The sequence below is a fragment of the Linepithema humile genome, chromosome 4, assembly GCF_040581485.1.
Source record: "Linepithema humile isolate Giens D197 chromosome 4, Lhum_UNIL_v1.0, whole genome shotgun sequence".
NCBI lineage: Eukaryota > Metazoa > Arthropoda > Insecta > Hymenoptera > Formicidae > Linepithema > Linepithema humile.
Window position 1 is genome coordinate 2,311,342 of NC_090131.1, and position 10,454 is coordinate 2,321,795.

The 10,454-nt window shown below is 31.3% G+C and overlaps 1 protein-coding gene across 2 annotated transcripts; it reads right to left on the reverse strand.

Annotated features, from left to right (window-relative positions):
- Positions 1-238: 238 nt before the first annotated feature.
- On the reverse strand, positions 239-10,399 carry LManII (Lysosomal alpha-mannosidase II). Of its 2 annotated transcripts, none has more exons than XM_012367149.2 (17): positions 10,148-10,399; positions 9,285-9,387; positions 8,618-8,699; positions 8,177-8,362; positions 7,874-8,079; positions 7,198-7,334; positions 5,894-6,027; positions 4,764-4,977; positions 4,460-4,656; positions 4,089-4,291; positions 3,385-3,581; positions 3,051-3,261; positions 2,834-2,951; positions 2,377-2,653; positions 1,651-1,896; positions 1,306-1,455; positions 239-614 (listed from the first exon to the last, which is right to left on the reverse strand). In XM_012367149.2, exons 1-17 carry the CDS (start codon positions 10,274-10,276, stop codon positions 384-386), a joined length of 3,021 nt encoding a protein of 1,006 aa, XP_012222572.1. In that variant the 5' UTR covers positions 10,277-10,399; the 3' UTR covers positions 239-383. The 2 variants fall into 2 exon arrangements, with proteins under 2 accessions (XP_012222572.1, XP_012222573.1); XM_012367150.2 differs by lacking the exon at positions 5,894-6,027 and adding an exon at positions 6,254-6,387.
- Positions 10,400-10,454: the final 55 nt, after the last annotated feature.

A 10,454-nucleotide genomic window follows, 5' to 3' on the forward strand; every position in this document is an offset into this window, starting at 1 on the left:
GTGTGGGACTCGGAAGCCGTGGATCGTTATGCGCAAAATCGCATCACTGATGTCCATAAATTCTTTATAGCGACACTTTTTCTTAACTAGTAATTAGCTTAATGTTTGCAATCATCATATCATCACTCAAAAGCGTTACAATTCGACTGTTTAGCTGTTAGTTAATAAAACTAGACAGTGATGAGTTTGATCTTCCACACAAGCCATTTGCCGTTAATTATATAAATTTTTCTGAAAATAAGCCAATTTTTTATTTATTTAATTTTTAATTCAATTTACATTTGTATTATACAATTATATCTTATAGTAATTGCATACATGTACAATAATGTAGAAAAGATAACAAGATCAATTTATGACAAAATTAATAATTCTTATGAAAATTAAAGAGATCTTTGTTTTACTTTGAGAATAAACGTGCGTATTTCCATCGGTTTTAAGAGGACATTGGTTACATCTTTATGAATCTCTACGGGTTGCACACTCTCTTCCTCATTCTGGAGAATATTATTTGTTTCCAATTGCCATTTCAATGGATTATTTTCACTCAACAGCTGATTAGCGCCCAATGTAGTTTCTTTAATTGATTCGATCGAGAATGTCGAGAATAGATCCTGTCGAGATAAAATATAATTAGAAATTTTTTAAAGCTATTCTCTACTTTTTACACAAGTAAAAGCTAATTTTGCAATAGTTGTAATTAGATTATTAAAATATTATATTAATCTTATCTTTTTTGTGCAAAGAAAGTATATAGAGTGGTCCAACTGGGTGGTGCAACTGGGCCGGATTCTAGCATCTGTTCTGTTAAAGTTAGAAAAAAATAGACAAAAATTAAATGGCATAACAAGAAAAGTAAGTCGATAGACAAATTTTGCTTGTTATGCTATTCAACTTTCGTCTCTACCATTTTTTTTCCATTTTCAACAGAACAAATGCTAAAACGCGGCCCAATTGTGTGGACCATTCTGTATAAAAATTAGAGAATTTTATAAATACATTAGGCTGTTAATTAATTGTAAGTTTGCGGATTTCTTCGTCAAAAATCTATATTAATATTTAATATTCAAAGTAAATTTCCTGAATTAAAGTAATTGTCGCCGTTATCTACTATCTTTTATCATCTTTTTGGCAGAAGTTGAATGCCGCGAAAAAAGCGAAATTCTTGGCGGGAAAATAGTCATCGCCCCATTTTCGGACCTATGATTAGTTTTGAAAGCACTTGTCCTGTCAGTTTATGTTGTATCGATCGAAACAAACTTAGTTAACAACCTAATATATAAATATATAATAACGATAACGCACCTGAATGTTAACTTCCACCGGCTGAGACAATTGCTGCGCCTCACCAACCTCGAAGAGATGCTCCAATCTCAATAGAATCGTGCCATCCTTCCACGGTTCTAAAGTAAGAATATGCACGTTTCGTGGTAATGCCTTTGTAAGTCCTGAGGTCTACAAAATAAACATCAATCAGCACAAAATAACGTTAAAATCACATTTGCTTATAAGTTAACTCGTGTCTGATGTAATAAGTCTTTGGCAGATTATCTTCTATGAATCTTTAGAAATTGTTTGCTAAGTTCTGTTGCGACAGTTGCAAATTATATTACATATATAATAAAGATATAAAGTAGAAAGTGTACATACAAAAGTTTCGAGTACAGCAGAAATATTTTCGACGCTGCTCGAGTTAACAGGGGCACCCAAGATCCAAGGATACAGAGCCAGTTTCAGGGCCAGTTCTTTCTCCGTCAATACGAATTCATCCACATTTTTAACTTTACCTCCGAAAAGATAGTGTGTGCCTCTTACTGCTAAACCTTTGCCAAATGCTGTTTCATTCAACGCTTCGCCCACACCAAACGCATCATCCTTTAGAAGTCTTCGGTGAACCTAGAAGCAATGTTATTTATTATAAACGCTATTGTGTTTTATTTTAACACATTGCCAACGGGAGCTGATATACGCTGATATTTTAATCTGCAGCGGATATAAAGTGTGGTTTTACGCGTCTCGTCGACAAGATGTTAATAAGTTACATATTAATGTGCTGCTGCGGAATACAATATAATATCTTTATTATATTTGAACTTTCATTTATAATAATAATGGAATAATAATGGATTAAACTGGATCTATAATTTATATAAAATTGCATAGTAATAGAATGGATTTAAACTTAAATTTACATTTTTGCTTCGTATTTTTTAGTTTTTCAAGATTATTACTACGATATTTAATTAATTTTAATATTATATATACATATTTAACAAATTATAATAAATAATTATACATTTATTATTAATTTAAATTTTATCATAAAGCAAATTCAACAAAAGTAATAAATATTGATCGGTAAAATTGGATAATTACCATCAATTCAATTACTCCATCCTGTAAGCTGCTTCCACCCTGAGCACGATCAGTCAGAATATTTAGCTTCAGTTGCTTTTCCTCGTCCTTGATTGCAATTTTACTCGTCACTGGATAATAATTCCCGGATATTGGCTCTTCCATTTTCAGATCCCACGTCGGCCGATAATTTCTCACACGTTTCAACATCTCTCTCCCATTGCTATCCGTATAAAATACTCCATCCGTATTTAAATTGCTTGTATATCTTGTGATGATCTCTTTACCAATTTTATCCCTGAAATAATATGTAACAAGGGTTTAATCAATTTTTCATTATTTTCCAGGCAAAAAAGCTTTTTAAGTAGTTTTTAAACAGTTTAAAAAAAAATTATGTTATATAAAAATATTTTAAACCTAAAAAGATAATATTATACAGATAAAGGTTAAATATTGCGACAATGGAAATTGATAGTACTCGACAGGTATCGATCCAACAAGCCAATCGAATTCGATGTGCTGTTCTTCCGGATAGATTCGTACTACTTGACTGACCCACTCGTTTATTGTTTGATGAAGCTCTTGTACGACAGGACCTGGTAAACAAAAATAAAGTTTATGGAATAATGCATTTAATATAAAAAATGTAATGTATATATATTCATGCGGAACGGATAAGTTAATAGATGATATACCTTTATAGATATTGTACGATCCAGTGTATATAAAATTCCGGGCTGACGCTTCTTTAGGCCTGAAGATGTACGCACCAGATGATCTATTTTCAAAAACCTTATTGTTGCCCTCCATTCCTTCGTAGTAATGGAACGATTGCACGAGGCTCATATTCTGTTTGTTCCATTGCACTAGTAAATTACCGTTGTCAGTAACGGATACGTTATACAGCTGAAAACAAATTGACTGATCAGTTTGTTTAGCTTGGAGTGAGAAGAGCAAAAACAATTTTAGCGATTTACATTATTTTAATTGGTACTTGATGATTATTATATTCCACGTATAAATATTTACCTCGTTACTTATAAAGTTCAATGGCTGTGGCTCAAATATTTCTTCCTGCGTGTTTTTGGTGATGACATAAGACAGTAGACCGAGGGCAGGAATATCCGCAGCACGGAAAACGATCTCGTTCGTTGCCTTGTTCAATCTTCCTGGGACTTTTCGCACTGCTTCGGGAATCGGCACTATTTGTGTGACTGGATTTAGTCCTGTTGAATATCGCAAAAACATGTTATTTATCTTGAAAAATGTATTACTTAATATTATTATCTTATTAATAAGTATTATTTAATATAATATCTTATTAACGGCCTGCAAATCATGTTTTGCAAAATCGGCACGAATTGTGACAAATGATACGTTAACATAATCTACTGCTATTCTAAATGTACCATTAGTTTTTGAATTCAAGTTTTTATGTTTTCATTCTAGTACAACAAGAGACTCAAAAAATAATTGTAAAATTAAATGACACACAATAAGCATCCTATTTTCGATTGATGCGTTTGAGCCCGGTCTGCCGGTTGGCAGCTTATGCGTACAATTTTGCCGCGCGAAATTCGCCAAATTCCTTTATAATTAATTTCTCTATAATTATTGCAAAAATCGCAAAACGGTAAAGGACTTTTTTTTGTTCAGCTTACTTTCCTCTTACTATCCGCTCACGAGCGTCGGCACAATCATTCTGATATTTTCTAAAATCTTAGTGCACATACCAGCAATTAGTGATTGAACTGCATAAGAATTTCCTTGAACAGGAACACGAACGTGCGTAGAAACAGGTCTACTTAGAGGATTGTACACCACAACCAAAAACATGTCGTTTTCTTCGGAAAATGCGCATGAACTGATGTTCAATTCCAAACATGTAAATATTTTAATGGACGGCTCCGAACTGTACGTCATTCTTGACCATTTTCTATTTCACAGAGACAAACGTAAATGATTTTATAATTTTTGCGATATAAGATAGATTTATGGCATATATAAATTATAGATACATAATGTCTCCAATCATTTATATGCTTTTATGTTACAAATTGTAATTAAAGTTAAGGAATTTCGGCAGGAAGTTCGACCTACTTACCCTATGGCTTCCGAAATGATTTCTCCGGCATTGTGCATACTCTCATACAATATACGTGAATAATCGTTAGCAACCAATTGCTTCTCAGTACCGGTAACGGCATCATGATGTTGCATTATTCCCATAGCTTCACGGAAGTTATCCAAGTGCTTGTTGTGATTCTCCAAGTTTGTTAAAGCGACAAGCTGCTTAGTTGCCTGAAAAACAAATGATCAATTTATCTTGCAAGTATAGCTCGCAGTTGGATAAATTAGAATTTCAATATATAATAGAATTATAAATTAATCATTTTTGACTAACTTACTTGCAACATGTTGTTTCCCATCCGCTCGAAGTATTTCACAGTTGGTCTTGACGAGAAGTAACCGGTCCAGTAAGAATGAGGATCGCTTGCATACGGGAAGAAATCATCGCTTTTACTGGGCCACTGGAAGTTCTTGTCGTTCAAAGCCTTCAGGTAGCACGAGGGTGTCGAGTAAATCACATTGACTGTGGAACCATTGCGTTGATTTGTATATCTGAAAAAAGGAAATGCATTCGAGGAGTTTTTAACCAAATCGAGCGATATAACTTCGACATTGTTTCACTAATACTTCACCACTTTAATAGTAATTAAAATTTGAATTAAATTATCTTATAACTAATATAATACATTTATCATCACTATCGATCGAATACAATTATTAATTATACCAACGAACAATTTATGACACAGTGTTAAAAAATGTATAAAATTTGGAACTGAAATTTAAATACCCTTAAAAAATATAAATATAAACATTTCGTTAAAACTTTGCAAGTTGCCGAAAAGTTTTTCCTTACCTGTTACATGCTGAACTTTTCAATCTCAAGAAGACTTGGAATTTCCGACAATTCTATACATTTCGAAATTATTTTATCAGCACTCTTCATTCTCTTAGTTATTAATTCCCAGACAGCACACATGTCCAAAATACATCCAAAGGATATCGAGAGAACGTCCTGTCGTCCCAAAAACGTCTTTGGGATATCCTCTGGACGTCTTTTGAATATGCTGTGCTGTCTGGGTTACCAATTTCTCAACTTGCTAGCTTGTAAATTGTTGTCACACGTTGTTAAATATTAGAACTGCCCGAAAAGTTTGAACTCGATGTTCATTTTCTTTTATTCGAGCTGTCCGAACAAATTAAACATATATGTTCGAATTTTTTTTCTGAGCAATAATAACAACATTATTATTGTAAGAAATACTTTTCTACCAATCATAAAAGAAATTTCAATTACATAAAATAAAAAGAAATTGATAAATATATTGTTTTAATAATATTACATCTATCTTTATACACATTCTATATGTAAATTTGTCTAATTCAAATCTAATTGAAATCTACGTTCAGCAATGATTCCAAAAGTCAAGCTTAGCAGAAGAATTTCTGAGGATTAATCGTAACTTACTTGATCAACTTGTCCAAGTTATCAAACCACATGTTAGCTTGCTGATAATTAAAATCCTCTCCCATGGTGAGGATAACGTGATTACTTCTGTAAGCACGCGCTTGAGCTTGCACGTATGCCAGGAACGACTCCACCTGTCAATCGTATACAACTTTTTACTTACCATGTTGTGATGGCAATGTTTCATCGCTCACGGATTTGTAAAGATCATTTCCATTCCTCTGTTTATCCCTAATAGTAACAATTGGACTTGCAAAGCGGTAATTTTGTTCAATATTGTATTTTTTTTATAAGCGTCGAATGTATTACGAGAGAAGCTTGAATTATGCAAAATTTCATAATTTTTTTAGTGGCCAATACCTTATCAGTTTGTCCAAATTCATAAAGTACATTTCTGCGTCTTGATAAGTGAAATCTCCTCCCATTGTTAATATGATATGATTTGTGCGGTAATAATTAGATTGCACAACCGCGTATAGCAGAAAATCATCAATCTGGCACAAAAATACATCGCGCAATTAGAACTCTCGCATGGAATGAATATGTTCTGAACTATACCAGTGATTTGATTTTTTTTTTTACATTACACAGTTCTACAAAAAATAGATTTTTTTGAACACATAAATCCAAGATATCTTGTTTTATATTTTTTTAAAATACTAAATACGATACCGACTTTAAAAATGCTCCATCACGTCACAATTTTAAGAAATTCAAGATTGAAGTGTAAAAAAGTTTGATGATTAAATAATTTTTGTATCTATTACACCGCAGGTAGATTGAAACTAGGACTGCGAATAATCCATTGAATATTGTCAATTTTTGTGGAATGTACATAATGATTTTTAAGCCGAATCTAATGTCGAAATTGACAAATTCATGTCAATTGTCAAAATTAAATGGTTGTAGGAGATTACGCGGAAAATTTTTGCATATATGTGACATATTTCGATGAACAATCAACTAGGCGACGTGCAAAAGCGAGATCTTAAGGCATCATTGTATTTGTTCACTGAATGTTGTTAATAAAAGTGAGCGTAACGATGCATCGTTAAAATCTTATTATTAAAAATCTTATCATTTTAAACATTTTTTATCTTATCATTTTAAACTCTTATCATTAACGTGTTCAGGAAAGAGAAGTTCTATACTAACATAAAGATTTCAATAAAAATTAATTATAAAAACAACATTAAAAAATTATAAAGTTATGTATGCAAACCATTGCGATAGCTTTAGTTTATCGTTAGTTTGTTATTAGGGTTGTCGACAACTACTACATTGTGCGCTATCATATTACGTACCCTTTTGTCGATGTTATAATCAGGGCTATCAGGGTCATCAATCATTGGTTCGTCGGCGCATAAAACGTCGAAGCAAAATCCTGGCGGTGGACTATAAGTGTTGTACATCGCGGCCGTGAACAAATTCGCTCGTTTGCCTGTAAACAATATTATATATTGTAATCTTATGTATAGTAAAGCATCCAAAAAATGTCTAGAAGACATCACGAAGATATCTTTGAGAGATGCGATATCTTCAGAATGTTCTCTGAACATCGCCCGGATATGCATGCTGTGTGAGATACACAAGAATATTTCTACAACAGATTATGAGATCTTGTGATACATCTTTGTACTAGATTTTAAATTAACATTTTTATTGAAATAAATTTCGCGTAAAAATTCTAAACAATATGATTTTATCATCTTTTTACATTGATTATTATATGCTTAAGTATTATTAGTTAAAATTATTAACTGGCTGGTTTTATGACAGTTATTCAAAAAAGTATTAAGAAAATATTCAGTTTTAGTTTTAATAAATATACACAGGAGGTACATACAAAATTAAAATTAAATAAATGAAACTATTTGCTGTTCATGGCGTTTTCAAAATCGCCCGATTCACTGACGCACCCTGTACATTTCATAATCATTGGTATCGGCAGTTTTTACTAAAGATACTTTTGCGTCTCACCTAAACTTGGGCTGCTCTTCCAAATAAATTCCATCGTTTGATCGCGCAATCTCTGAGCCTTATCTTGATAATCAAGACGACCGAACAACATCCCATCGAATCCCATTTGTGCGAACAGAGAAGCCTGTTCTCTGGAATGGCCGAACGGATCTATTTGCCATCCTATGCGTGGTCTAGCACAGCTTCCGAATGTGTCATTTAGTCGTCTGAAAATTAGTGATCAATGGAATATAAATATAATTTTCATTTACATGTTCATAAATACATATTTTAAATATATTTTATATATATTATCAAACACACCTAAATCCCCAGGTGAACTGATCGACCAGTGAATGGTAGTGAGTGCAGGCCTCGTCATTCATGCTCCATGCTCCTCCAATGATTTCCAATCGTCCTTCATTAATCAACATCTTGACGTCGGCCTGCACTCTTTCGTTTTGTCGTAACCACCATTTCCAGAAGAAAGCGGTCTCCACAAAAATAAATCTATAAAAATAATCGATACGAAATTTATTAAAAATAAAATTTCTTTAACACTAAAAAATTAACAATATAACAATTAAAATTCACAAATATTATCGTACATATTATAAATGTTGCACTTATTAATAGAATATAAATAACAAGCGTGATATGCTCTTTATCTATAATAAACATGCTTGAATTGTTTACATATATGAATCCTTATCATATTGAAATCTTTAATTTATCATTTAAAAAAATATTATCTAAAACAATTACCTTCTACTAGGATCAGCTAGCAACGCTTTGATAACGCTATCGAGAATGTACTGCACACCAGCTTTTTGGATCGTAGACCGGCCTTGAAGAATTTATCACAAATTATTAGAAAAGCTAGAGATGTGAACTTTAATATAGTACATCAACGAAATAATAAAATATAAAGATAACTTGTATGATTATTTGTCTTAATAAAAACTGTATTATTATCGTAATATAATTTTAGAAAGTTTCACAGGATTTTCATACTGTAGACATAATTGTGTTAGAATTGTATAAGCGAGTCAACGCTAAATTTATTCTTTTTATACGATTTCTATGATTTTTATTCTATTTATTATTCAAATGCATTTTAAATATAAAATATTCGTTTAAAAATAATAAATTTCATTAATAATAAAATAATAATAGATACAAGAAAAAATCTCTACAATTGATATTAATTAAAATGCTAGAACTGTAAAATTCCCTTCAATTTAAATTCTTTAAATAATAATTAATTACATTTGTTATGTCAAAACAAATAAATATATTTTTATTCTTTGATTTTAATTAACGTTTGATTTAAATTCTTTTAGTTTCAATCGTGTTGGAAAGTATTGGATATATAGAAATCAAATTCCCTTTTGTTTATATCTCCTCGTTACTATTTTTAGCATACACTCACTTCCAAAATAATACTGATCTACAGTTTTTAGCCAACCAACATCATCGTGAGTATGTGAGACTATATGAATGTTAAGTTTCTTTGAGTCCACCGCATGACACGCCTGAAATTAATAAAATATATGTGTTAAGTGTATCCTACTTTTCTTTCAATTGCTAAATTTTATTTGGCAATAATAAAATTTAGATACATTAAAAATCAAAATGTTATATAAGTTAAAATATATGTATAAATATATGTAAATATATATATTATTTGAAACAGTAAAATTATTTATATTTCAAAAACTAATTTGTAAAATAATTCTATTTAAACACTCAGTTTGATTTAAGTGTATTTCTATTATCTCAAACAATAGTCAATTTATAATCTATAAATAAATAATGTATTTCAAGAGTTAATTGTAGTAATGCTTTAACTTAATTTTTCAAAATTAAAAAAATTAATTAATTAATTTTATATAAAAATAAGAAAGAATGGTTAGACAAATATTGTTCTTGGTCAATATTTTAATTTTATGTTAATACTTACTTTGTTATTTAATTATGTATGAAGTATGTGTTTCCAACTATTTTATGTATGTGGATCTTTAGAGATAAATTTATAATTATATTTACATTTATTTATGCTTTATTTCAATTTTTACGGTAATATGATATATGATAATAACAAAAATATTGTAGTAATGTCAAAATATAAAATATTAAAAATATAAATAATCGTAAATGCTTGTAACGTCAATCAGTGAGGTTATATCATCATGGAATGTAAAGTTTATTAACGCTAAATTGGCACGCATCCTTGAAAGCAACATTGCGATTCATATAGTGTTCCTTACTCTAATTAGCTATCAATTTGCGTACCTCATAGCCACAGTTTTTGTCGGTAGTTGTCGGTTCTGATATGGTTCGTGGTATTCGCGCCGCATCGCTGAAAACGAAGAGCTGAGCAAATCCCAATAACAAAAGAAGCAGAAATTTGTGCCACGACATAGCGAAAACCGCTTGCTACGACACACAACGTAACTATGAGATAATTGAAACTGTTGGTCCTATATTTATACCGCTGACCAAGCATACGTCAGTACGATAATGTATCACGACAGATAAAAGCCGACACAGCCTGATGATGTTTACGGATGCAAAGGCGTAAGCATTGAATCAATAGAAT